The 27896-nt window shown below is 57.2% G+C and overlaps 1 protein-coding gene and 1 pseudogene across 3 annotated transcripts; one reads left to right on the top strand and one right to left on the bottom strand.

Annotated features, from left to right (window-relative positions):
- Positions 1 to 304: 304 nt before the first annotated feature.
- Positions 305 to 27896, bottom strand: KLHL26 (kelch like family member 26). 3 transcript variants are annotated; one of them, XM_043467406.1, is made up of 3 exons: positions 27760 to 27896; positions 5511 to 5693; positions 305 to 3089 (listed from the first exon to the last, which is right to left on the bottom strand). In XM_043467406.1, exons 1-3 carry the CDS (start codon positions 27834 to 27836, stop codon positions 1508 to 1510), a joined length of 1842 nt encoding a protein of 613 aa, XP_043323341.1. In that variant the 5' UTR covers positions 27837 to 27896; the 3' UTR covers positions 305 to 1507. The 3 variants fall into 3 exon arrangements, with proteins under 3 accessions (XP_043323341.1, XP_043323342.1, XP_043323343.1); XM_043467407.1 differs by lacking the exon at positions 5511 to 5693; XM_043467408.1 differs by lacking the exon at positions 27760 to 27896 and having other exon boundaries at positions 5543 to 5665.
- On the top strand, positions 25185 to 25284 carry LOC122441105 (annotated as a pseudogene).

The following is a 27896-nucleotide window of genomic DNA, read 5'->3' as shown; positions in this document are numbered from 1 at the left end:
CAGCCTCTGTCCATGGGATTCTCCAGGTGAGAATCCTGGAGCAGGTTGCCATTTCCTCCTCCAGGGATCTTCCCAACAGGGATCAAACCCGCATCTCCCACATGTCCTGCATCGGCGGGCGCGTTCTCTACCACTGCACCACCTGGGAAGCCCACTGCCCCCATGGCTCTGAGCCAAAGGCTGGTCCTGCTCCTCTGCAAGGCTGGAAAAGGGGGAGGGGGGAGAGGAGCCCCCGAACGTGCAAGGACATGAGCAATCTGCGAGCCATCATGCCCCACAAGCTCAGCACTGGGTCCACTCCATCTTTTTACCATAACATTTTTATTAAATATAAGGAAAATAGGCGACGACGTCTGCTAAGGTCTGAGGTTAATTCTTCACATGGTGCGAGGGTCACAGAGACGCGACATCAATCGTCCATTAGCAGCAGAAGAGACACTTTAAGTTGCCCCGAGGGTACAAATCTCGTTTATAAGACAGCGGTGCTGGCCTCTTAAGAAAAAGCAAAAGAAAACCAAACAAAAAAAAAGGTTTTGAGGTTTAGACTCCAGAGCAAACGTGGCCACAGATGCCGCAAGTCCCTCACAGGGAGCAGCCTCCAGCAGCCTGACTTCCCGCACCAAGTGGGCACAGGCCGGACGGCACGTCAGCCTGCTCACGGGGTGGGGCTGGGGGAGCAGAGGGCCAGAAATGAAACCTCGGGACAGGCCTGTGGGGTGCAGATGCACTGTGAGATTCTGAGGCCAGTGTCCCCGTCCATTTGTGGGACAGGGCCGGGGACGAGGAGCCTCAGTCCCGTTCTTGTTATGGCCCTACCCGTCACCCAGAGCCAAACGGAAGGCCTAAGGCCCTTAAGGACCATCTCTGGGAGGTGGCTGTGTTTTTCCGTCCTGAAAGCAGACAATCGCACACCCTGAAGGTGCCAGGACCCAGGTCAGGAATGGAGATGAGCACTGGTCCCCTCCGACTCAGCAGCTCAGGCTCACTGGGGAGGCAGAAACAGGCCCTTCTGGCCACCCCGAGTCAGGCAGCCCCCAGCCGCCTCTCCTGCTCCTGTGTGTCACAAAGATCTGGGGTGCGTTTTTTTAAAAAAAGACACATGCAACTCAGAAGGGTGGGGGGGAATTGGAGGATCAAGATGAGTTCACCTCTGAATGTCTCAGACCTCCAGGCAGAGGGAGCGGAGAGAGGAGACAAAGCCACACGCTCTGAAGGAGACCCCTCCTCCCACCCGCCCGTGAGGACACGAGGTGGGCGAGGGAACCGGCTCGGTGTGAGCCGACTGCCGCAGCACATCAGCCTTGCGGCTGGCAGGCTCCCCCCGAGGGCGTGGAGCCAGAATCTGCTTCAGGAAGGAAGCAGGGGTGCAGAGGGTGCCGTATCCACGCGGCAGGCCCCAGGAGGCCAGCCCAGGGGTGGGGCGTCCCAGTTCTCTGCTGGGACATGCGCCCACCAAGCCCCTGGCAGAAACAGCAGGCGGCCAAGCCGGTAACTGGGGTCCGGGGAGCTACCTGCGGGCCCCGGCCCGGGGCAGCAGCACGGGGGCACAGGCGATGCCGGCAAAGGACTCGGGAAAGTGCAGGTCGCGCTCCCACTCGTCCGTCTCGGTGTTGTACACCTGCACGATGCCCGTCACGTTGTTGAGACGCCAGTTGTAGCCCCCGACAATGTAGATCTTCCTGTCCAGCAGGCAGCAGCCAGCCTCGGACTGGCCGGCCCGCATGGGGGTGACGCTGGTCCACTGGTCCGTCTCGGGCACGTAGTACTCCACGGCCAGCACGTCGAAGCAGCGGTCCACGTGGTCCATGCGGCCGCCGAGAGCGTAGATGCGGCCGCCGGCACCCACCATGGCGTGGAGCACTCGGGGCTCGCTCATGGGCGCCTTGAACTCCCACTGGTCGGCCTCGGGGTCGTAGCAGTGCAGGGCCTTCTTGTCCTCCACCGAGATGCCGTAGCCACCCGAGATGTACAGGCGGCCCCCTGCCGCGGCGCCCGCGTGGCCCCAGGTGCGGCGCTTGAGCGAGCAGGCGTAGCCCCACTCGTTGCGCCGCGGGCAGTAGCGCTCCACCGAGGCCAGGCTGCCGGCCCGGTTGCGGCCGCCCGTGGCGTACACCATGCCGCACAGCACGTTCAGCTGGAACTGGATGCGGCTCTCCTGCATGGCCTGCAGGCGCAGCCAGCGGTTGAGGTGGGGGTCGTAGCGGTAGCAGGCGTCCACGGCGCCCTCGCCGCTGCGGTACTGCAGGTGCTGGCCCCCGGCCACATACACGAAGTTGTCCAGCACCGCCACGCACGTGTGGCTGCAGCCCACCTCCATCTCCGTCAGCTCCCGGAAGTGGCGGGCGCCCGGCTCGGGCAGCTGGTACACCTTGCTGCTGACGGAACGGTCACTGTCGGTGTACGGGGTGCCGCCGAAGGCCACCAGCGAGGGCACGTCTGAGCGCACGGCGGTGCGCGACGACTGCATCTCGTGCTGCCGGAAGGGGAGCACCTGGTAGTTGAAAGCCTCCAGCAGGTACTGGCGGCACAGCACGTCCTCCACCATGATGTCCAGCGTCTGCACGCTGTCCACCAGGTCCGAGGAGCGCATGAGCGGGAAGCGGATGTGGCAGAGCACGTGGCTGGCACGCAGGCGCCGGGCTGGGTCGTGCTGCAGCCAGCGCACGGCCGCCCGGAACAGGTCAATCTCGGCGCAGCTCTGCAGCCGGTTGCTCTGCAGGAAAAAGACCAGGCGCTCAAGCGGCAGGTGCAGGAAGTCCTCCTCCTCGGCTATCTGCAGGAAGTGCCGGAAGGTGAAGGCGTCCACTGACTCCTTGAGCGAGGCCAGGCTGAAGGTGGTGGCCATGTGCCCGATGTGCAGGCAGGTCTCGACGCTCATGGCGGCCTTGAGGAACTCCTCGCACAGCTCCACCACGGGCAGCATCTGCAGGAACACGGCGGCGCCCAGCACGTCCTGCACACAGTCCAGGTCCAGGGTCACCTCGGCGCTGTAGGCGAAGTCCACAATGTGCCTCAGGCCGCGGGCTGACACGCCCTTCAGCTCAATGATGTCCTGGCTCGCCTCCCGCATGCCGCCCGTGAACATGGCCCTGAAGGTCAGAAACACAGCGTGGGGGCTCAGGCCAGCCGAGGGGCCTTGTGGCTGCCCGGGAAGGCCTGGCCCTCCACCCCCTGACACTGCCAGCAGGGCATGACCAGTCAGGGGAAAGCAGGCCAGATGTTCATCAAAGACACACAGAAAGGAAAAGAAAGATTTTTAATTTGCACCCTAGCCATGTATCTTCCTACAAACAGCAGCTCCCCACGAGGGGCCCTGCCCAGCCTAACCCAGAAGTCAGCAGTGCTGGGGCCCACGGGCTTAGAGGGTGAAGGCCGAGGGCTGCATGCTGCGGGCTGGGTGCAGTTCTGTAAGAGGAGACCAAATCTTGGGTTTGGCTTTGACTCTGATGACAGGACGTTCATTGGAAGGACTGATGCTGAAGCTGAAACTCCAATACTTTGGCCACCTGATGCAAAGAACTGACTCATTGGAAAAGACCCTGATGCTGGGAAAGATTGAGGGCAGGAGGAGAAGGGGACGACAGAGGATGAGACGGTTGGATGGCATCACCGACTCGATGGACCTGAGTTTGAACAAGCTCTGGGAGATGGTGATGGACAGGGAACCCTGGCGTGCTGCAGTCCATGGGGTCGCAAAGAGTCAGACACGACTGAGTGACTGAACTGAGTGAGGACAAGTTCCTCTGCCCCACCTTAATACCCAGCCCTGGAAGACCTCACCTATGGTAAGTTCAGGAGACAAAGCAGGACCCCCCGAGGGCACCATGCACCACAGCTCACAGACAGCCTGGCCCCTCACCGGGGCAGGTGGCTCCACCTTCCCCAGCCTGGGTCTTGGGTCACTGTCACAGGGGTTGGAGAGGGGTGAGGGTCCCCAGGAAGCTCTGCTAGGGTCCCTGCCATCTCCAGAGGCCTAGGTGGTCAGGAAAGCCCCCTGAGAATGGCCTAAAGGAACACCAGTCCATTGTGAGTGCCCCCAGCAGCAAGTGACCCCGGCTCTGTCAGCCACGCCCTCCTGCTCCGAGAAGCAGTGTTCACATGAGTGCTGGTGAGACACACGGGCCCTGGGTCCCAGCCCCCCAAGGCTCTGGAGGGTCCCCTACCAGGAAGAGGGGTAAGAACCTCTGCCTGCTCAGGGCTCCTGGCAAGTTCTAGAAGATGGAGAGTGGCAGGGTCCTTTCATGGGACAAGCTGGCATCTCATCAGAGTTACAACTCCCATCAGCACACATCTGTGACAGCCACCTGAGGGGAGAACTTCAGACACCGCCTGGCGGAATTGCATCCCCTAGTCACCCGCTGGGTGGGCCCAGCTCAGGCCCAGAGCAGGGCTAGCCGAGCTAGGGGCAGCCGGGGGGCCACCGACCAACCACTGCCCAACCTTGGCAGCAGCGCTCCACCAGCCCCCAGAACCCGCTTCTTCTTGTCCCCACGAGTCCCATCAGCCCATCGAAGGCAGAAGTGATCACGGCGATGGGAGGGAGCGTTGCCTTTTAAGGCCTCTCCGACTGCAGTGCCAGCGCAGAGGAGCCTTTAAAGGGCATTTCTGGCTCGGCCGGCCCGCCCGTCCCCAAATCCAGAATAAAAATAGAAGCGGCGCCCCAGATGGCTTGGCTGCTCCAGCTCCCCAGAACGGCCTCTCTGAGCCCATGAGGCGGGCAGCCAGGGGGCGCACCAGGCAAGGCACCCCAGTTTCAAGGACCGTGAGGCCCAGGGTGGGCACCTGAGCTGGGACTCAGAGACAGCCGGCAAAGTGGGCTTTAGAACCAGCCCCAGGCGGCACCCCAGCTCTCTCAATTGGCAGGAGGAAGCTGACCAGCTGGTCACTAAGGGAATGAGGGAGATTGTTCCAGAGCTGTGACAGCTTCCCACGGGTGAGAATGGTTGGGTGGGACCCTCACTCTCCTGCCCAGTCCAGACCTCCAGGAAAGAGTCTTTGGGGCAGAGAGACCTGGACACCCAGCAAGGCCTCACTCATAACACGGCGTCTTGGATGGACCCCGGCACCCTCAAGGGCTGCCGACTAGGCGTACCTTCCACCCCCAGCCTGCGCACAGGCTCACAAGGGCAGGATTCATGCCTGCTGATCACCGCCAAGTTCCCAAGGTCCAGAACAGCATTAGGCACAAGCAGGCATCAAAGAAAGACAGAATGAAACCCAGCAGCGCCCTGCCCCCTTCGCAGGGCAGAAGCTGCTAAGCGGGCTCCCACCTCTGCCCCCAGGCACGCTCGGCTTGTCTGCTCTATGTCCCCCAAGTTTGAATAAGCAGCAAACCTGGAAAAACCTGCAGGCTTACTGGACATTTGGCTTCTCTCTAAACCCAGAGATGAGCAAACCTCGGCCTCTTTCCCTCAAAGCCATCCTGGGCTGGACGCAGCTGGAGGCACAGCCCTGGGATCGTCCCCCGTGGATGGGCGGTGCCGCCACTCCACCCCGGGGCCCGCGCGCACCTGAAGTAGTCGCTGCAAGCCGCCAGGACTACCTTGTGTGCGTGGAAGGTCTCTCGGTTGACGGTGAGCACGACGTCCAGGAGCTGGCCCTGGGCACGGAGCGCAGCGAGGCCCTGCAGGAGGCTGGTGCTGTGGCCAGGGGCCGAGAAGGTGCACTTGAGGGCCCCGTTCTTGTCAGCCATGCTGTGGGGGGGCAGAGGTGGGCAGGCAGCTGAGAGGCCAGGGCGCCATCTGCTCTCCACCCAGGGGCTCTGAGCAGGCTTGGCAGGAAGTGGCCCTGGGTGGAGGTGAAGTTGCCAGAGCCCGTCCCCGAAGCGGAAGCCAGACCTGGGTCCCAGTGGTGAGTGCCACCTGCCCGCGGGCTGGCCTTGGCAGCAGAGGCGCACTCACAGACTCCACGTGTTGCCTACGAAACAGGCGAGGTTTCATGCAAGACCCACAGAGGCTCCCACATATCCTTTCCTTTCTGATTTAACTGAAGTGAGATTCATATATCATTCATCATTTTGCAGTGTACAATTCAGGGGCATAAAATCCACTCACAAAGTTATGCAACCATCACGTCTATCAGCAAGGCGAAAGGAGACCCACACCCATTACCAGTCACCCCCCCAACCCCCTCCCCCAGCCCCTAGTCACCACTGATCTGCTTCCTGTAGCCATTGGCCTGCTCGGACCAAGGATCAAACTCGGGCCCCCTCCAGTGGGAGCATGGAGTTCTGATCACTGGACCAACTGAGGCGTCCCAACCTCATGGCCCCAGGGCCGTAGGAGGACACAGAAGGACTGAACCCAAGCCGAGGAAATAGCAGGTTGCATGGGATCTTCCTGTCACCCTGGGGCCAATATAAAGAAGCCATAAAACCAAGCATAACTGCCCTCAAGAAGATGGATTTATCTGTGGGGGCAGCTTGCTGGGGGGATGGGAGAAGGAAGACACATTCTGGCACATCCCATCAAAATGAGGATGCACAAGGCAAAGGCTGTCTTGTAATAAAAATAAAGTTTTGAAAAGGTGAGGGGTGGCCACAACCCAAATGCCCACCAGTGGATGAATGGATAAACGAAATGTGGTGTATGCATATAATGAAATACTACTCGGTCGTGACAAAGAATGAAGCTGACTCAGGCTACAACAGGGAAGAAACTTGAAGACCTCAGGCTAAGTGAAAGAAGCCAGACACAAAAGGTCGCATGTTGCATGATTCCATTTATATGAAATTTCCAGAAATCCACAGACAGAAAGCAGATCAGTGGTTGCCAGGGGCTGGGGGTGGAGGGTGTGGAGTGACTGCCCACCCAGGGTTCCCTTTGGGGTGATGAAAGTGTTCTGGAACCAGAAGACACGACGGTTGCACAACACTGTAAAAGCACTAAATGCCACTGAATTATACACTTTAAAATAGTGAATTTTATGTTATGTGAACTTCACCCCAAAAAACAGAACAAAACTCAAGGTCCTTGGAGCCTTCTCAGGCCCTGTGTGAAACCAGCCAGGACCTTCAGGGCCTCACAGTACACGAGGTCCTCTGTGGCTCAGTCCCTATTCTTCCCACTCACTCCCCTTCACCCCCTACCTCCTAGCCACTGTCCCCTTTGCTATTTCATCTTGGAAAGCTTTTCAGAAATGCATCAATAAACGAAGAGTTTATGGAGAAGGAAATGGCAACCCACTCCAGTATCCCTGCCTGGGAAATCCCATGGACAGAGGAGCCTGGAGGGCTACCTTCCATGGAGTCTCAAAAGAGTCAGACACAATTTAGCAACTAAACAACAACAGTAAAGTAAAAAAATAAATAAGAGTTTAGGAGGCCCTAATGTATCACTTCATCCTCCGAATGCAACAGAAAGGGACAATGCCTGGACTTCCCTGGCTAAGGCTTCATGCTCGCAATGCAGAGGGCCCACGTTTGATCCCTGGTCAGGGAAGCAGAGCCTGCATGCCACAACTAAAAGTTGACGTGTCGTGTGCTGCAAGGAAGATCACAGATCCTGCATGCCGCAACTAAGATCTGGCACAGTCAAATAAATACATATGTATTTTTAAAATCTCCAAACTTACAAAAAAAGAAAGAAAGGCACAATGCCCTTCAGCCTCCATGGATTCAATAACCTTCCCAGGACTCTCCCAGGGCCCGCCCCCCAAGCAAAGGCCAGCCTTCCCAGTCCTCTGCTCGCTCCCCATGGCTGGAACTTGCTTTCCCATTCCTGGGACGGACGCCTGCCCACAAATGAGGGCCAGGAATGTGGGCACTGGTCCTTCCAAGAATGCAGGAGGAGAAAGAAGGCTTCTCGGCTCCCACTGCCCACCAGCTCCCCAAACACGACCAGGGTCAAAGAGCAGATGACAAGCACACAGCACTCAGTTGCTGCCGACAGGAGGTCCCCGACTCACATAGGCTGCCCACCTCAGTGGCCCTTCTAGCAGCCTCCTGAAAGGAGGTAAACTAAATCAATGGGCGCTGCCCACAGATCTGCAAGGTGCTCAGGATTCTGAAGGTGTGGGGATATGCCGGGGGGATGCCACCTGCACCAGTGGAAAGCCGTCCTGTCCCCAGAGGCAGGAACGCATGTGACTCAGCGCACCTGCGCTGGTGGTGTTAGGGGCCAGCGGTGCCAAGAACCGGACACCGGGTCTGTCGTGGAGGCTGGGTGTGCACACCGTGGGAGGGGGGAAGGATGGGGGCCCAGGAGGAGCCTCAGTCTCCAGCCTGGCTGAAGGGCCTGGACGCCCTCCTCACACGCCCCCCACCCTCCCCTGTGCCGCTGCATCCAGGCCACCCTTCGTGGTTTCCAAGACCCCCGAGTGACCCCCGTTCTGAAGATCACGGATCCTCGGGATTCAGAGGACCTCAAACTGCACCCATCCCCTGGCCAGGACATCTCCAGGGACAGGGTCTCACCACGTCCTCTCGCCAACACTCCACAATGGGCCTCTGGACCATCGGAGCCAACACTGTGTCCCACAAGAGCCTCCAAGTATCCCGAGCTCCTCTGGGCTCTCTGTCAGCCCCACGGCCCCCTCCCTAGGGTGGGAGGACACAGTATGAATGAGACAGAGCAGCCAGCCCTCGCCAGGCGCACGGTGAGGGAAACGGGGACCCAACATGGTCAAATTATGCAGAACTGGCCTGTCAGTGTCCCGTGGGAGGAAACAGGAGCTGGGAACAGAGAGGGGCAGAGGCCAGAAAGTGGGGATGTCCCCAGCTTCTCCTCCTCCCAGCTCTGCCACCCCTGAGGTCAGACAGGGATGCCCAGCCTCTCCCTGGGAGCAGAGGGGCTTGGAGGCATCCTGGGTGTTGGCCCTATAGCCCAGTTTCCATCAAGGGCCATCCCTGTGCAGAGTCACCTTGCAGCCCGCAACGGGCCCCCTCCTGCCTGGGGCCAGGCGCCCCCATCTTCCCTGCGCAGCACAGCGGCCTAGGATCAGGGACAGCTGGAGGGACCCTCCCTCCCGGGGCCCCGGGGTGGAGCGGAGGCCTACCTCAAACCAGGGATGGTATTAAGACGTAGACACAGACTCGGCTGGTCTGGGTAGCCCCAGGGACGGCAGAGCCGCTCTCCACAGATGCCACTCAATGTGCACAGCAGGGGCTGCAGGTGTGAAAAGTGACACGCAGACGGCACCAGCATGCCACCTGCATCACCAGGACCTCCTAGAGTCATCCAAACCTGGAGCTTGGCCCTGAGCAGAGTGTCTGGAGGGCTGGGCCAGGACCCAAAGCCTGGGAGACTCGTCTCAGCCAGACTCGCTCTGAAAGCTGCCCAGGCTGCACTGTGGCATTCACCCTCCAGGCTCCAGCACCTGGAGCGAGGCACGGACTCAGGCATGTTCCTCGGTCCTCTGAGCCTTGATTTTCTCAGCTTTCAAACAGGGCAGAGGAAGCAGATGTCACAGGGCTGCCACGAGGCTCCCGGGCCCCCATCACCTCCCAGGAAATGAGGGACTGCAGACTCCCTATTTTCCCCAGCTTCACTTTGGGCTGGCCAGGCCCAGTGGGGGGCTGCACCCTGCCACCACCCCTACAAGCCGCCCACCTGCCTTTGAACGGGGCCAAGTGCTTAGGAACTTGAAGCTTGGAACCACCCACAGAGCGCTGGCTCATGGCAGGTGCCAACCAAGCCTGGCTGGCCTCTCCATGGACACCTCGCCTCACACATTTTTACAATTCCACTACCCAGCCTTTGCCATTTTGCTTTTAGCTGGCCTTAGTTTTTTCTTCGAAGTTCCTCTGAGAGTGTGAGGCAAGGTGGGAGGATTTCCTGTGCTTCCACTGAGCCCTGGGCACTGGTACATCCATGCATGTTTTCACCACAAGAAAGATCTCACACCTGAGGTAACTTCATCCTGGGGCTGCTTGGTCCCTTAGTATATATTTACTATGGTCCTTCATATATAAAGAGCACCAAGAAATCAATACAAAGCCAGCAATGTCACAGAAAGATGTACAAAAGTTGTGGGCTGATGGTTCATAGGAAAGGAAGCATATCTGGCTGGAGGAACCTAAGAGTCAACTTCACTTATGATAAGAAAAGTGTGCTTCCCAAAGGACTGGCTTCACCCCTCAGTCATCAGGCAGGCCATCTGGCAGCAGACACTCTTGTCTATTCCCAAAGGGAGTTTGAAATGGGACAACACCCAGGAAGGCAGTTTGAGAGACCTAGCAAAATTCAAATGGCTCATCTTCTCAACCTAACAAGTCTGCTTCCAGGATTTTTCTGAGATACATTTACTTGTGCAAGTTGAGAGATGTGTGAGGACATTCACCAAATACCTTTTCTGGGGGCTGGAGATGGGAAACAAACTAAACACCCTTTAAGAGGGTACAAAGGCCTGTCCTCCAGCTGAGCACGGAGGCCATGCATACTCTGAGCATTAAAAAGCTCCTATAGGGCTTCCCTGGTGATTCAGAGGTAAAGAATCCGCCTGCCAACATAGAAGATGCAGGTTCGATCCCTGGGTCAGGAAGATCTCCTGGAGAAGGAAGTGGCAACCCACTCCGGTATTCTTGCCTGGGAATTCCCATGGACAGAGAAGCCTGGCGGGCTACAGTCCATGGGGTTGCAGAGTTGGACATAACTGAGCAACTAAACAACAACAGTGTGGGATTTAGGACACCCCGGCCCAGAAAACCCCCACCGAGCCCAGAGCACTGCCGCTGACAGGGCGTGGAGCCTAGTTGCGCCAAGTGGGTAGGAAGCAGCCCCTTTCTGCGCATGCCTCACCCTCGCCAGGCCCGCCTCCCTGTGCCGCCAGCAAGGCGCCGCACCTCAGGAGGCTGTTTTCCTCCTCCCGTCTCAGAAATGGGACAACTGTCTCTGAAGCCCTGACATCTACCCCCACACACACACCTCGCGGCCTCTGGGGAGCTCGGGGAGGGGAAGAGGCAGCCGGCCTGGACAGACAGGCAGGCGAGTCTGGGCGGAGGTGGGCAGCCGGAGGAGGGAGGGCCGCAGCCCGGCCCGATGACTAAGGGAAGGCCCGTTACTCAGGCCGGCCCAGACAGGGGGCGGCGGCGAGGCGGGGCCACGGCCCCCAGGAAGGCGGCGGCGGCTGCAGGCCTTGAGCTGGTCCGAGCCTCCAGACAGCCACCCGAGCCACGGTCACCCGCGCTGAGTCATCGGAGCCAATGCGTCAGCAGCTGGGTCAGGGCGTCTCAGCAGGCCGCCCCGGCTGCACCCTCAGCCTGGATCTGGCCACGGAGGGCATGCCCCTTGCTGTCCCGACCCCAGCCCGCACACTGTGTCTCCCCGGCACTGTCACTGGGCGCCCTTGGGCATGTGCAGGCCCGCGCGTGACACGGGGACAGGGCAGCTGCACACCTAAGTGTCCCTGCACAGGGGCTGACGGTTGGGGGGACTGGGTGGAGGAAAAGCCCGCCCAGGGACCCCGTGGCAGGATCCCCAAGGCCTCCCCGGCCGGCTGAGCCCACTGCCCACACCGTCAACAGATCCTGGCTGGCACCCCCTGCATGGGCTCCTTCCTGCCCCCTTAGTTGGTCATGAGGTCAACACCCCAAAATACACCATGGGCTGGAGCCATTGCCTCAGAACCTGCTTTGAGGGGACCCAAGTCCAAGGCAGAATGGCCTAGTGAGGGGCGGCCGTGGGAGGTGCGGGGCCGTGTGAACAGTGACGGGCCCCTCAGGGCGGCGAGGAGCAGCACTTGGCAGGGTGGGCGCTCCCCACCTCCTGCCCTTGCCCGCCTGCTGGGCCTGGTCTCCATGATCGGTTTCCCAAGCTCACAGGAGAGATCTGAAGCCCCGGAAAGTTCTTTTCATTGGAATGTCCAAAAAAAAAAAAGAGAGAGAGAGAGAGAGAAGAGGCAAGAACAAGAAAGAATTTCATGGAAACATTTCTTTGGGGTTTTGTAAAATCCTTTCCCACCCCCACATGGAGCCCAAAACTCAGGCCAGAACAGAGTCTGACGGTATTGCCCCTTTAACATACTGTTCTGACATGCAAATTCCCTCACTTCCCCTCAAAACGGAGAGCACTTCCACTTTCAAAGCCAATTTTGGTTTTATTGTCCATGTGGCTCGATGGAGCGCAGCAGCGCAGCACAGCTGGTTGGCTCCCGCCCCGGCCGATGCAGTACCAGGGAGCTCCAGGCCACTCCGCCCGGGGTCCTGGGTACAGCAGCAGGAAGACGCTGCACTCGGGGGGACAAAGGGGGCCAGAGACCCCGAGAGGGAGTCAGAGACACAGACAGAGACAGAGGCCAGAGAGGGAGTCAGAGATGTAAAGAGAGAGAGAGAGACACCCAGAGATGGGGGGACAGAGGCCCAGAGAGAGATAGACCAGAGAGAGAAAGAGAGAGACCAGAGAGAGAGAGACACCAGAGAGACACCCAGAGATGGGGGGACAGAGGCCCAGAGAGAGAGAGAGACTCAGAGAGAGAGAGAGAGAGCCAGAGGTGGGGAGACAGAGGCCGAGAGAGACCAGAGAGAGAGAGAGAGAGACCCAGAGAGAGAGAGAGAGAAACTCAGAGAGAGAGAGAGAGAGACCAGGGATGGGGGGACAGAGACCCAGAGAGAGAGACCAGAGATGGGGGGCAGAGGCCCAGAGGGACCAGAGAGAGAGAGAGAAACTCAGAGAGAGAGAGAGAGAGACCAGGGATGGGGGGACAGAGACCCAGAGAGAGAGATCAGAGATGGGGGGCAGAGGCCCAGAGGGACCAGAGAGAGAGAGAGAGAGAGAAACTCAGAGAGAGAGAGAGAGACCAGGGATGGGGGGACAGAGACCCAGAGAGAGAGACCAGAGATGGGGGACAGAGGCCCAGAGAGACCAGAGAGACAGAGAGAAACTCAGAGAGAGAGAGAGAGAGAGAGACCAGGGATGGGGGGACAGAGACCCAGAGAGAGAGACCAGAGATGGGGGACAGAGGCCCAGAGAGAGAAACCAGCGATGGGGGACAGAGGCCCAGAGAGAGAGGCCAGAGATGGGGGTCAGAGGCCCAGAGAGAGAGCAGCGATGGGGGTCAGAGGCCCAGAGAAGGGGACGGGGGCTGGGGCGGGCTGGGCTGCGCAGGGAGACGCCCCGGCCGACAGCCCGCCGCTCTCTGGCCTGTCTCCCTCCAGCACCCCGGCCTCCTGCCCAAGCACACTGGAAGCCTCTCCGGCTGGCCCCTCCCGCCCGCCTGACTCCTCACACTGCAGGCTCGTTGGCAGAGCACACGCGGGGCACAGCCCAGGAGGGCACTGTGGCAAGTGTCCTCTTCAAGATGGTGAAACTGAGGCCCAGAGTGCCCCCCAACCCACACCCGCAGGCTGCTCCCACTTCCTGCCCCTCTGCAGCTGCTGACTCGGCCGAGGCCACTGTGCTGACCCTTGCGGTCGCAGCTCCACAGATAAAAGGTGTGTCTGAGCCAGGGTCCCACACGGCCCCCAAAGGCAGACACCCCCAAGCCGCTGTTGCTGTGGTTACCACAATATTTCACAGCTCTGGGTCCTGCACTCCCAGCCCGAAGGATGGAGTCACCATGTTTTGGCACCTGGCAGCAGCTCTAGACGCTCGGGCTGGCCTGCGGCCCCCATGCTAACGTCAGCACCCTCCCTCCTGGGACCACTCGCCCCAGGCCGGCTCCACCCGCCTCACCCCCAGGCAGCCGCAGGCCCACAGTAAGGGGCAGCCTGCGGTCCTCTGGCAGAGCTGGAGCCCCAGGCTCTCTGGGCAGCGGACCAAGCAGCAGGGCTGCAGGGTGGACAAGTGGAGAACCCAGGAGCAGATGAGGCTCCTGACAGCAGCATCCCAGCAGGCCGGGACGCCAGACACTGAGAGAGACGGTTGGGGGACAGAGATCCAGGGAGAAAGAAAACCTGGCCAGGGCCCAAGACCCCATGTGCCCCTGAGCCTGGGTGCTCTCCACAGCATCAGCAGTTAAGTTGTTTATTTCTCCCTCCTGGTCATCATGCTTGTTATTTCCTACATCTTCTGCTGTAGCTTCAATCAGGATGCCCAGTGCCAAGGCAGATCTGTAGACCCTGAGGGAGGCCGGGTGGGCCAGCCTTCCCACCTGATCTGCCTCCTCCAAGAGCCAGGCCATGGCCACACCTGGAGCTCAGCTTGGGCGCACGGCACCCGCAGAGACGCTCGCCCTGAGCACCGCAAAGCAGTGCCAGGCCACACCTGCCCGCCTCGTCTTCCAGGCATTGCCGTGCAGGGCCACCCCTGCCACGTCTGTCCGTGGCTCCTCCCCGCCCACGCCTGCAGGACAGTGCTGAGGCGACAGCAAAGAGGCGCTGCTGGGGAGTGTGGGCAGCAGGCAACCAGGCAACCTGTGGGCAGCTGGGCCTGGTGACCCTTGAGGGCCCTCACGTGACAGCCGGGAAGGCTGGGGGGCGAGCCAGTGGCTAGGCAGGCAGACAGGTTCTAGAACCCACATCCACCGCAAAAGAACCATCACGACTCCTCCCGAAGACCCAGACAGGTAGAAAGAGGCAAATTCCTAGGGGCTGGGAGCAGAGGTGGGGGGCCAGCCTCGCGAGACCCTGGCGAGGCGTCCCAAAGCCCACCCAAGGTCCCACGTGCAGAGCCCAGCACCAGATGGCCTCGCTTGGTGCTGGCTCTGTTCCAGGCTGAGTGGAACCACGCTGTCGGCGCCGTCATCCTACCGTTCCGTGACAGGGACACACTGCGTGGGTTCCTCCACTCCCCCAGAACTCACTGGGGGACGGCTGAGAACCCTGCAGGCACGGGTGCTCCCACCAGCAGAAGGCAACACTGATGTTCAAGTCCACTGCTTCCCTACCTAGACTCCCTAGGCTCTCCACGCTCTGCTCAGGGGCCACGGTGTGTCCAGGGCCCCCAGGCCCAGCTGTGCCCCCTGCTCAGGCCCTCGGGCCTCACCCCAGCCTCTCAGTGGTGCCACAGGGAGCCCAGGCTGCGCGGGGTCTGGCCCCTGCTGATGGACAAACGGACCCTGTGGGCAACATGTCCCCAGTCCCAGACCTGCGCGACTTCAGCAACTTCTCAGGGCTAGGAAGGCGGACAGACGGCACTCAGACCACCCCACCTTTCCTCACCAGCAGCAAGTGCTCAGCCTACAAGATGCCCCCACCCCTCGCCGTCCTGGCAGGGAAGCACCCACTCTATGCAGGACTGTGGGCTGGAGCGGTGCCGAGCTGGCTCCCAGCTCACCTCTTGGTGGGCAGCCTGGAGAGGGGCCCACCACGATGGCCACCACAGACAGGGACACTGGGGCACAGAGAGGCTCAGGCACCCACCCAAGGCCACACAGCACGTGAGAGGTCAGCGTCAGCCTCTGTGCAGCCCCAGGTGGATGGCCCCCTGGTCATCTCCATGGTGCAGATCGGAGACTGAGGCTGGGAGAGCAGGGACCACTCAGCAGGGAGGCTGAGCCAGGAGGTGCATGGGAAGCTGGACACCAAGGAGGGCAGGACATGGCTCCTCAGGGCAGCCGGGGCCAGGGGGTGGACGAGCCTGTTAACTCCCCAGCTGTTATGAGGGGGAACCCCATTCTGCCAGGTCACCAGTGGGAAAGCCCCACCCAAGCCCGCACACCACTCTGACCCCCCAACCCAGCTCTCTTTGTCTTGCCTGCCCATCACACCATCCAGTAAACCATCCATCTGTTTCCAGTCTGTCTGTCTCCTCCAGGCTGAGTCAGGAGTCTCAACGGGCAGGGCAGGGTGGGCTTGGTCTCCTGAGGTGTTCCAGGGCCTGGCGCCGTGCCCAGCATGTGTTCAGAGCTCGGTCATGCCTGCTGATTAGATGGCCGGATGGCTGAGGGCGTGGATGGGTGGATGGACAGAGGGGTAGATGGATGATAGATAATGAGGGACGTGGCAGATTGACTAGATGAATGAGCAGATGGATGGATGGTTGGATGGGTGAGCAGATGGAAGGGTGGGTGGGTGGAGAGATGGATGGACGGACAGATGATGCCTGGGTAAGGGGGCAGGTAGACGGCTGCTAGGTGGCAGCGGTGGCCGGACCTGACTCCCGTCTCTGCCTGTCGCATATACCTGCTGTTATCCCCTCCACTCAACCTCCTGGTCCAACTCCTGGGACTGCGTATGTTATCCTTGACTGGGCTCAGCCAGGAAGACCTCAGCAGGCTTCTCTCTGGGATGTCTTACCTCCACACTTTGCTCATGCTGTTCCCTGAGCAAACAGCCACTTCCTTCCGTCCCCTCCACCACTCCTCCCCATGCTGCACTCTCCAGCCCACCAGCTCTGCCACGCTCCTCCAGCATCTACCCTTCCAAGCCTTCTCAAAGTAGAAGGTCTCCCGCAAGGCTTTCCTTGCCCTCATGGCCTGGGCAAGGCTCCCTACAGCCTCCATGACCCCTCAAAGCTCAGCCAGGGCCCCCATGCTAGGGGCAAAAAGGTGGCTAATAAGCAGATCTCGGGCTAAAGCTTCGCTTGTTTTGTTCCCACCCATTGACAAGAGGCTGGTCCCAGCAAGTCCCCCCCCCCCCCACATTATCCCTGCTGCACTGGGCCTGGAGATGTGGCCACGTGGATGAGTACAACCCCTTCACTCCAAATCAGGCAAGTAGGCACAAGACTGCCTGGCCCCAGAACACTGCTGGGAAATCCCGTGAGATTCCAGCATTGACAATTCTAGCATCTCAGGGCCCAGCCCAGCTGCCTCCCCTGGCAGGGCAGGTGTTGAAGCTCTGAAAGGGACGGTTCTGCCAAATGGCATAAGCTCATGCCCAGTGATATCAGGCCATATACAGGCAGACAAAGACACCAGTCTGGCTCAGCAAGGATCTTCTAATAGCAGCATAAAGTTAGGCAACAAAAGGGGCCAATCGTGAATATCTTCATTTGGGGGGGTGAGTGCCAATATCCCTTCCTTCCTCTAATAAAGGACCCCTGTTTTCCTCCTTCACGCTCAGCCCCAGTGGTAAGGATAAGGAGACCCACCCCTGGGCTGAAAAGGGAGACTCACAAGCCAGCCTAGCCAACCAGAGCCTCCCAGGCCCCAGCCTGGTCCCAGGAGAGGGAGTATGACCCACCTGACCCAAGCAGAGCCTGCCTGGGACTTCTGCTGCAGCCACCAGGAAGCTGGTCTGCCCCGGGGGTTGCCAGGATGCTGGGAAGCAAGATGAGGTCGCCTTGCCCAAGCAGGAAGGAAGTCAAAGAGCTGAGAGACGGGAGACAGATTGCAGGGGATCATCTGAGCCCTGCATTTAATGTACCTAAAACTGGAATTCTCCCTGAACTTACTGTTTATGTGAACGATGAGCTTTTATTTTTTAACTGAAGGGAGCGAGCTGAGTGTTTGGCTCCTGGAACCAACGGGGGCCTTCGATGTCAGAAGTTTCAAAGCCGGGGCTCGAACTCCAGACGAGCCTCTGGAAAAGCCACTGTGGAGTCGACACTTCTCCAGCTACCACCGCTCCCTGCCGCGCACACAGCCTTCCTGCCCTGGGGGTGGAGGCGAGGATGCCTCGGGGATCTGCCGGCCAGTGAGTGGTGGCCAGACAGACGGCCTGAGCCCCGCCTGCCTGGAAGGACACAGCCAAGGTCAGCAAGCTCCCCGTGCCCCTACTGTGAAAGTTCAGCAACTCTAAATGCTAAAATGCTGAAAGCATGCCTAAGGCTGGAGCTGCAGGGCAGCCCAATGCCATCAGCCTCAGCAGGGAAAACACCACTCAGAGTTTCTGCAAGTAACTCACGTGGAGCATAAACATTTGTGTGTTCCCAGCCTCCCTGCCTTACGGGCACACGGGCTGCCATTACCCCTGGCATAACAGCAGCGGGGAGAAAAGAGACCACGAGAAGCCCTCCAGGACCAGACTCCACCACGGCAAGCACACAGTGACGGCTTTTAACAACAGTCCTGGAAGTTTTTCGAGTGGAGTCTGCCTCGGTCTACAGTGGGCGCCCCCACATGCCTGCTGCTTCATGGGCACTTTGTCACCGCCCCTCAAAACCCCCATTCGGGAGAATGCCCCACTCTCAGCTCTGGTCGTGGGAGATTCCGGGTGACCATGTCTGCCCGCTCCCGCTTCCTCCAGCAGACTGTTTCAAATTCTAACATCCCTTTGAGAGGCAAGCTCTCCGGATATCCAGCCCAGCCCAGCCCCGCCTCGCTCAGATCCCGTCTGTCTTTGACCCCTGTGGAATTTCGCAGTTGTGGTGAAAGAAAACGTCTTCGGTGCTCGATCCTCGGGTGACCCCCCCTCGAGGCCTTTAAAAGCCCAGGGGTCCACCCCTCAAGATTTCCTCCAGGCCGAGTGTGTTCAATTCCGGAAGCCGCTTCCCTCACAGGAAAGGTCTGTGATTCCCCCCAGGTGCCGGTTACTTCCTCCCGAATCACAATATTTTCAGCGTGCAGCGAGGTGGTCCACGGGAAGAGCTCAACGGCTGGGCTGCTCAGCGAGGGGTCTGAAATCACCCTGGATGCGCCCCAAAACCCACTCCACAGAGGAATGTTAGGGAAACGCTCTCCTGGCCATGGGAGGATGAGCTGTGAGCGTCCTGAGCAGCCCTCTCTGGAGGGAGACAGGGAGGGCGGGGGAGGAGGAAGGGACTGGAGACTCGGGGTTAACAAGTGTTAAGAGCCGTCTGCACAGCTGTGGAGCGGCTACCACAGGCGGAGGAGGAGGAGGGCCCCAGCCCCCCACTTCCCCCTGCAGGCAGCTGGACACGGAGGGCGGCGGGACGTTTTCTCGTCTTCAGCGCAGCACTGTGAGGCTGGCCGTGAACTCACGAAGCGCACGCACAAGGGTACTGCCCGCTGGCGGCTCCCTAGGAGGCGGATTCCCTGACCACACGCCCCTGAGTTCCTGTTTCTTTCCCCGAACCATGGCATCACCGGCCCAATGCACATGAGTCTGAGCAAACTTTGGGGGATAGTGGAGGACAGGGAAGCCCGGCCTGCTGCAGTCCATGGGGTCGCAGAGTCGGACACGACTGAGCACCTGAACAACATTCCTGCATGAACGCAAATCAGGAGAAGCAGGGCGACCCTGGCTCAGCCGGCCGTGGAGGTCTGTTCCAGAAACCTTCAGTCAGGCCAGCTCCTCTGGCAAATCCATGGCAGACTGGGGAGAATACCTGCTACGTTGTATCAGCCTCCACCATGAAGCCCTGCCCTCAGGGAGCGCACATCCCAGGGGACACGGATCCTTGAGAACACAGAATGGACCAGGAGCATGGGTCAGAGGACAGAGGTGGACAGAGGGGCCAGGCCCCAAGGAGGCAACCTTGGAGCTGCGCAAAGCTCTGGGACGGGTCACTCCAGCCAAAGGAGGGTGAGGTCAAAGGCCAGGGGGGCGCCAGTGTGCTGCTGGAGACGCAAGCTCTGGAAGTCTGGGGGGCAGTGGCAGGGGCCAAGGGGCTCACGTGGAGAAGCGGACTTTGTTCTGACGTTGTTCTGGAAGTTAGGATGCCCCTGGCAGCTGTCAGGCAAGGGAGCAGCCCAGTCTGATGCCTGCCTTGGGAAGGCGCCACCAGCGGGAGTCGGGGGATGGCAAGCAGGAGGGCAACAGTCAGGGGCGGCTCAGGGCAGGATGAAGAGAAGGTGGAAGGAAGGTCCGGAACTAGATGTGGCTCAAAGGTGGAAACGTCACCATGTACCAATAGATTAAAGGAAGAAAGAGCAAATCAGTGTGTGCGTGCTGAGTGCTCTTCAGGAGGAGGTCAGAGTGGAGGTGGGAACCGAACTGGGAAGAACCAGGTCCTGGTTGTTGGGAGAGCAGAGGCCCTTGAGCAAGCAGAGGTGTGAGGACTTTCCAGGAGAGAGGGGGGACCTTGAGCCCTCCAGGCCAGAAGTCTGTCTCTGCTCCCGGCCTCCTCTGGTTGTTCTCAGACAGCAGAGACTCTCAAGCCGAGTGGGGCCTCCGCCTCCTGCCTGAGGGGTACCCCTCAGCGTTCACTCTCTGGTCCATGGCAGAAGCCTGAGAACTGGTGGGCCCCACCTGGCTGCCACCACGGGTCAGCATGTCACACAAGTTCCACCTGAATCTTCCCCAAACCCATTCACAACTCACCATCCCCATGGCCTCCCACCTTGGCCTAAACTCGTTCATCTCCCGCCAGAAGGATCCTTCCAAAACATGAATCTGACCCAGGCGCCCCCTCACCCAAACCCTACACCCACCCCTCTGTCTCCCCCTCCTCCCTCTCACCCTCTCCAGTTCCTCTCTGCCCTCAGGATCCCTAAAAAGCCAGGCTCCTCCACCTTTAGAAACTACACACGCCACTAGCCTGTACGCAGGAAACAGTCCCCCTCCGGAGCCTCCCTTCCCCCAAGCTGAAGGCCCTAACCTTGAGCCTCTGGTCAACCTCATTTGTAAGGGGGTTCCCAGAACCTTCTGGAGAAAACAGGGATCTCCAACTCGGCCTCGGATCATTTATGGCCACCGTGGGGAAACGACGGCCCATGAGCTCCACGTGCTGGGGTGTAAGCAACCACACGGGCCCACCCCCTCTGTTCAGGGGCCCCATACGCCCAACAGCACACAAAGCGGTGGGGACACAGGAGACAGGTGACGACCGCCGTCGGAACAAAAAGGTGTCAGGTGAGTGCTGAGTGCTGACCACAAGAGAAGGGAATTGGGCATGCCGGGAAGCTGCCCTCCCCGCTCCCTTCTCCAGGGCCTTCAACCCCAAGTCTGAAATATGCCCAAAGAGCACAGGGCGGGAGTGCAGAGAAGCCCCGCTTTAAAGTGGGAGGGGGAGACAGGAACAAACCTCCAACCTGGCCTCGCTGAGCTCTCCCATGAGGATCAGTAATAAAAAATAACCAGTTAAGGAAAGTGGGCTGACATACTGAGCCCGCTCCCTAGAGACGGCACAATGATAGTGGAGGCTAATAAAAGCTTCCTACCCCATAAGCATGGCCGACAATAAGAAGGCTGTCCCCTGGGGGTTGCAGCTACTGGCTGGAAGCCGTCCAGCTGTGAGATAATCAGGCTGCACAATTCGGGGTGAAGTGTGCAGTGTTCAGAGCTATTTCACATCGTGAGCTCAAGGGACCCTGCCGGCCAGAAGGTGAGGAAAGGGGCGCCTCACTGCCGGACGCTGAGCTGAGCTGTGTGGCCCGGCCCTGAGCACCTCCAGCTCCACGTTCCCTCCCTCGCCCCAGACTCAACTGCCCCCAACCTCGTACTCTGCCAAGACCCACCAGCTCAGGCTCCACACTCTTTCCAGGGGCCAGGCTCGCGGGGTGCCATCTGCACTCAGGCTGCTGCAGAAGCAGCTCAGACTTGACGTGCTCCGCTCTCCCACTGGCCCTGCTACGTGGCCACCAAGTAGAACTACCAGTGTCCTTCAAACTGCTCGAGCCAACCGCCCAAGACTGAAAATTCATATGTTGAGACCTATTCTCTAACGTGATGGTATCAGAAGGCAGGGCCTTTGGGGTTTGATTAATTAGGTCATGAGTATGGGGCCCTCATGAATGGGATTAGTGCCCTTATAAAGTGACCCCAGAGAGCAGCATAGAGCCTTCTACTATGTGAGGACACAGCAAGGAAACTGTCTATGAACCAGGAAGTGGCTTCTCCAGACACCAAATCTGTCGGCACCTTGATCTTGGACTTCTCGGCCTCCAGAACTTTGAGAAAGAAATCTCTGCTGTTTATAAGCCACCCAGTCTACGACATTCTGTGTGGCAGCCTAGACTGAGAGACCAGCTTTCTCTTCCCAACCTGCCACACCAGCTCATTAAAAACAACCAGGCAAACGCCCCAGGGCCCCTCCGTGGCCGCGTGGGCAGTGGACGGAACGCCAGCTGCATGAGGACTGCAGGACGGCACTGCCCTTCCACGCTGACACACACGTGTGCGATGTGCTGGGTGCCCTCTGAACACTTCCCAGATGAAGGCTCCAACACCCAGCGGGTTACAGACATGCCCAAGGCATGCAACAAGCATGTGGGCCTCATGAGGTGCCTGATGCTGCCACATTACCCAGAACTCCTAGGAGCCCCTGTCTCTGAAGGGTCAGACTCCTGCCTCTCCCTCTCAGCTGAAAAGATGGCGAGGCCAAAGGAATAAGAACTTTCTCAGAAGGCCAAATCATCCTCCAGTCTTTCACACAGGGTTTAGGGGGCCTGGACTCCTCCCGAGCCTTGGGGATGTGTGGAGAAGATCTAGGGTGCAGCCAGAGAGGGCTGGTGAAGGAAGTTTAAACAAGCAAAAGCCACCAAGCCAGGAGCAGAAGCCGCGGCTGAACTGTGCCAAACCCACTCACGCGGTATCCAAGGGAACCACCTGTGGATGGAGCAGCCCTCAACCAGACACTTCTGCCTCGTCCCCCAGAAACGGTGTGAATCAGTGAGACCGGGCCCCATCCAGACACCTGTAGGAAAGACGGGCTGAGGAAAGAGGAATGCCAAAGGCCCAGCATCTGAAGAGCCTCTGTGGCGAGAAGGCTCCTCCTGAACGAGCCGGCCGGGTACCTCACAGCAATGGAATTTTAGTTGCAGAGGTTCAACTCCCAGGAGAGTTCCCCCTCCTTTTCGCAATACCCCACAAACCTCCTTTCTCGCTAGGAGTCTAGACCCCTGTCACGGGCCTGAGGTGGAGCTGGGAGGGGGGCTGCTACAGAACAAGGATCTTTGGTGTGACAGAGCCTTGAAGCTAGGATCCCACCTCCCCTCAGCTAGCCCCCAGCTAAGGCAGCCACGCTTTGTCCATCTTGGAGGTTCAGCTTGGGCACTAACAGCCATCTCTACTAGGCAATGGGTCTTTTGTTGATCCCTCGAGATAGGAAGGAAAGAGAATAAGCTTTTCTCTTTCTTTTTCCTCCCCACTGGTTGCAGAAAAGTGAACTTGGAACAAACAAGTTATGTAATGCTGGGGGTGTTGTTGGGTGGGGGGGAAACACCATCACTCCTAAGGACAGTTCTCCGAGTTGTGGGACTGTTGGAAGCGCTAAGGGAAAGACAGGAACCGCCCCCACCCCTGGCCAAATGACAAAACCCTTCATGGGACAACACGGCAGATGCAGGCACCACCTGGAAGGTTGGGAAACCAACCATCCTCACAGACAGGGCCAGCCTCCCCCGAGTCCTTGGCAGCCCCACAAGTCTCCCCAAGAAGACAGGGACGGACGTGACCACCTAGAAGGAACTTCCAACCGGCCAGACTGCAAGCCCTAGAGAGCTTTTGCACACTCCATTCATTCATCCATTCCTCCCTCCCCATCCCTCCCTCCCAACCATATTTTTTGAACATTCCCTTCCTCTGGGCTGCCCATACTCCAGGCATACAAGACCAAGAGTGCACGAGACAGCCATGTTCTCCACTCTCAGGGTGTCTCCACTAGCACACCAAGCAGTGTCAGGCGGTGAGTGCGCGTTCCAGGACACACAGCAGCCACAGGACCCAGGATCCCGCTCCCGGGACACGCCCTCAGCGATCCCGCTCTCGGGACACGCCCCCAGCGATCCCCGCTCCCGGGACACGCCCTCAGAGAAGGGGACACAGGTGCTCAGACAGAGACCTGTGCCTGCCTGTGCGCAGCAGCATTATCCAAACCAGCCGAAAGGTGGGACCAACCTAAACGTCCTTCAGCTGGTAACTGGATAAACAAAATGTGGCATGTCCACACAATGGAATGCTATGCAGCCATAAAAAGAAATGAAGGACTTATACATATGACCTTGTGAATGAACTGTGAAAACATTCTGTGGAGTCAAAGACACTGAAGGTCACATATGGTATTGTTCTATTTATAAAACAGGGAACTTTATAGAGACAGAAAGTAGATGAGTAGTCATCAGGGGCTGGGGGAGGGGGGAAGGGGTGACTGCTAATGGGAAAAAGCTGTCCTTTTCAGCTGATGGTGATGTTCTGGAACTAGACAGAGGTGATGTTTGCACAACACCATGAATATACTGGATACCACTGAATGGTACATTTTAAACTGGTGAGTTTTATGTTACATAAATTTTACCCCAAAAAGCCAACACAACAAGGTGACCAGAAAAAGTGCTCCTGGGGCTAGTTGAGCTCAGGGCGTCAGGCAGGTGCCTCTAAGAGGCCACAATCTTAGAATGGAAGGATGAAGACGAATGAGGTATAGGCAGGCCATGTACTGGTATGGTTGGTTTGGAATAAATGAAGAAATGAATTTATGACCAACCTACAAGGGCCTCTACATCTCAGAAGGATCCTTGGGAGAATCTTGTGTGCTACAATCTCTCTCCAATTCTGATCTCCTTTCTGTATGCTCCATCTCACCATATGAGGGATTCTCACCCTTCTCCCACATGAGCATCTAAGGGATGAGACCCTCCCCACATCAGCTGCTCAAGACAACAGACTTTTCATTGGGATGGAGGGTAGGAGGCAAATGAACATCTCAGAGATGAGGGAAATATCTTTTAATAAAATGCCTCCAGGGGACTTCCCTGGTGGTCCAGGGGCTAAGACTCTGCCTTCCAATTGCAGAGGATGTGGGTTCAGTCCCTGGGCAGGGAACTAAGATCCCACATGCCACAGAGCAACTAAGCCAGAAGGTTCCTTCACATCCAAAATTAAATAAATGTTTTAAAAAAGAAAATGCCTCCAGGACTTCCCTGGTGGTCCAGGGGCTATGACACTCACTCCCATGCAGGAGGCCCAGTTTGACCAAAAGATCCTGTGGCCACAATGAAAGATCGATGATTCCACGTGCTGCAACTATGACCCAGTGCAGCCAAACAAATAAAAAGAAAGAAAGAAAGAAAGAAAATGCCTCCATTTAGAAAAAATATCTTAGATATGAAACTGGAAACAAGATCCATAATGAAGAATGAAATAAAGGAGACCTCCTCAAGGTAATAAACTTTTGCCCCATGAGAGATACCATTAAAAAAACAAAAAGACAAGCTACAGGCTGGGAGACAATAGTTGCAAATAGTATATCTGATAAAGGACTTGTTTCCAGAACACGAAAAGAAGTCAAGTCAAGAAGACAAGCCAAGTAAAAAATGAACAAAAGATTGGAAAAGACACTTTACCAAAGGCCTGAGTGGCCACTGAGACCATGAAAAGATGTCCAACATCATGAGTTAATAAGGGTATGCAAATAAAATCCAAAATTAGATACCAACATACACTTAGAATGGCTATAATTAAAGACTGGCTACATCAGGTGTTGGGGAGCAACTGGAACTCTTGCACATTGCTGGTAGGAACAGAGTTAGGGTGCAGCCACTCTGGAAAACACCTTGGCAGTTCCTTAGATTAAACCTACAAGAGCTTGCTTTGGTAACACGTGTACTAAAATTGGAACAATATTGAAATTAACATGGCCCCTGAACAAAGACAACACTCAAATTTGTGAAGCATTCCATATTTTTTAATCTAATCTCAAAAATAGGAAAGAAAAGTACAAAGACATGATGAACTATTTTTTACATTTTCCTGGGATACGAAGGCCCTGCTTGTTAAGAACCTCAATTGTTAAGGTGAAGGGCTACACCACAATGGGCTTCATTGATTTCCTTTGCTGCTTTTCCTCTGTTTTACTACAACTCCTATTTGTTCATCACTCTAGTATTTGTGGAAAGATGTTTTGTATTTTGCCACACCATGATAATAGTCCTAGTCTGACTGGTTGGTTTATAAGTTTAAGAACAAATAAATAAAAGACCCATTTTACCTTGAAAAAAACAAGAAAAAATACTTAAACCTGTACCTACCATAAGACCCAGACATTCCACTCCTAGAGGATGAAAATGTATGTCCACACAGGGACTTTCCTGGTGGTCCACGGGCTAAGACTCCACTCAAGGCAAGGAGCCTGGCTTCCATCCCTGGTCAGGGAACTATATCCCACATGTCACAACTAAAATATCCCATATGCTGCAACTAAGACCCAGCATAGTCAAATAAATAAAAATAAAATGTTTTTAAGAAAATTTTAAAAAGAATGTACATGTCCACACAAAGATGCATACCCAGATGTTCACCACAACTTTATTTGCAATTGTCAAAATAGAAACCACTCAAATGTTCATCAGCCAGTAAATGAACAATTTATGTCCATCAATACAATGGAATACTAGGAAGCAGTGAAAAAGGATGAATTTCTGATACTTGTGACAACACATATGAAACTTCAAAAATATTCTGCTAGGGGACAGAAGCCAGACACAAGAAGTCACATGTTACATGATTCCATTGATATAAAATTTCTAAAAAGACAAAACTACAGAGAGTGACAGCAGACCAGAGTGTACCTGGGGCCAGGGTTGGGAGAAGGATTGACTGCAAGGGTCTTGAAGGAATTAATTGTGGTGATGGACATGTTCTGAAAACTTGGATTGTGTTAATGGGTACAGAATTCTACAAATTTATTAAAACTCAAAGAGCTGTTCAGGTAAAATGAGTGAACTGTACAGCATGCAACTAATTATACCTTGCTCTTGCCCCAGGTTATCCCTACGCAGGGCCCAAAGCAGGGACTAGGGCTCAATGTTACCTCTTATTGGTCCATTACATGCCACCTCCTGCTGGTCACCAAGTCCTATCCATTCGACCCCCCGGAATGTCTTCCCAAATCTACTGAATTCTCCCTGCTCCCCACTACAGGCCTCTAAAGCCGAACTCAAGCACCCAGGTCCCCACAACGAGGACTGACTCTGTAACACACCAGTATTGACCACTTTATCGTTTATCACGTTGGCTGAAATTATTTGCTCTCATAAGCTCACAAGTGAGAAAAAGGCCAAATTACTTGCTCTGCCAGCCAATGGTAGCAGGCTGTCCTGGTGGGCCTGGATGAAGAGATCTAGACCATGCTGGCCTTGGGCAATGGGAAGACAGAGGAAGGTCTTGCATTGTAACACAGGTGTTCTTTCCCTCTGAGAACCCAGAACAATGCATTTAAACACCTTCAATTGCTACACCAATGCTGGGGTTCAAACAACCATTCTTAGGACTTGGCCAAAGATAAAGGGGGCCTCTCTCAGACCAAAAGGGGTGAATTCTTCCACCATGATCTGAGGGCAAGATCTTGCTTCAAGTTCTTTGCCCTAGGGAGTGGGAATTTACACCCCAAGAGGATTAGAGGGAGGAGCCCCAAGATGGACCCTCCTCATGTATTTTTTTTTTAACCTTCAGCCTTTTAAACCATCCTCAGGCTTCCCAAGACCCACTAAAGCCCCTTAGGATCTCCAGAATCCCCAGACCCCTCCCTGACCATCAGAACTCACTGGGACCACCAGCTTCCACTTTCAGATTCTCCCAGGTCCCTTGGGTCTCTTTCAGGCCCTCAGGTTCATTTGAGTCTCCTACTCCCAACCTTCCACAGTCCTCACACCCCCCAAATCCCCTCAGCACATTCTCAGAACCACCCTTAGAAACCTCAGGGTCCTTCAGCACCCTACAGGAAGCCCTGGGCCTCAGCCCTCCAAGCTCCCCCAGTCCCCTCTTCAGAGTCCCCAGGACTGCCTCAACAACTGCAAAATTGCCTATGGCCCCTACTCAGGACCTCCCTGCCTCCCAGACCTCTTGGCATACTGTTACTCATGGCCATATCACAATCAGGAACCCCTGGGATTCCCTTCAGATCTCCATGTCCCTCAAAGCCCTCTCTGGCCCCTAAGGACACATGCAGACGCCTGGAGGTCCCGGGGCCCCCAAGCCGCCATCAAATGCCCCATGAATAGCCCTCAGTCCCCCCAGTACTCCATGGCCACCTAAAGCCCGCACCCCGTAAAGATCCTCGAGCTGGTTCAAGCCATCCCGAACCCCTCAGGACCCCCAGGACTCCTCACAGGCCACTCTTGCCTTGAGGCAGGTGCAGATCCACCCTGCGGGCTGGGTCTCACCTGCTCGGGCGCTCGGGGCCCGGACCGGCGCCGAAGCCGCCGCCACCAGCGCCACCGCTACCGCCGGACTCCGCCATCTTCCCGCCGCCGCCACCGCGCGTGCTAGTGACGGGAACCGCGCGCGCCGGCTCGGGAGA

Source organism: Cervus canadensis, chromosome 4 (genome assembly GCF_019320065.1).
Source record: "Cervus canadensis isolate Bull #8, Minnesota chromosome 4, ASM1932006v1, whole genome shotgun sequence".
NCBI classification, from domain to species: Eukaryota; Metazoa; Chordata; class Mammalia; order Artiodactyla; family Cervidae; genus Cervus; species Cervus canadensis.
The sequence above is the reverse complement of the archived record's forward strand: the minus strand, read 5'-3'. Positions and strand labels throughout refer to the sequence as shown.

Coding starts and splice junctions, on each gene's coding strand:
- KLHL26 (XM_043467406.1), bottom strand. CDS start 27,836: ATGGCGGAGTCCGGCGGTAGCGGTGGCGCTGGTGGCGGCGGCTTCGGC. Junction 5,694..27,759: donor GGCCCCGAGCGCCCGAGCAG/GTGAGACCCAGC, acceptor GCCCCCCCACAG/CATGGCTGACAAGAACGGGG. Junction 3,090..5,510: donor GCTTGCAGCGACTACTTCAG/GTGCGCGCGGGC, acceptor TCTGACCTTCAG/GGCCATGTTCACGGGCGGCA.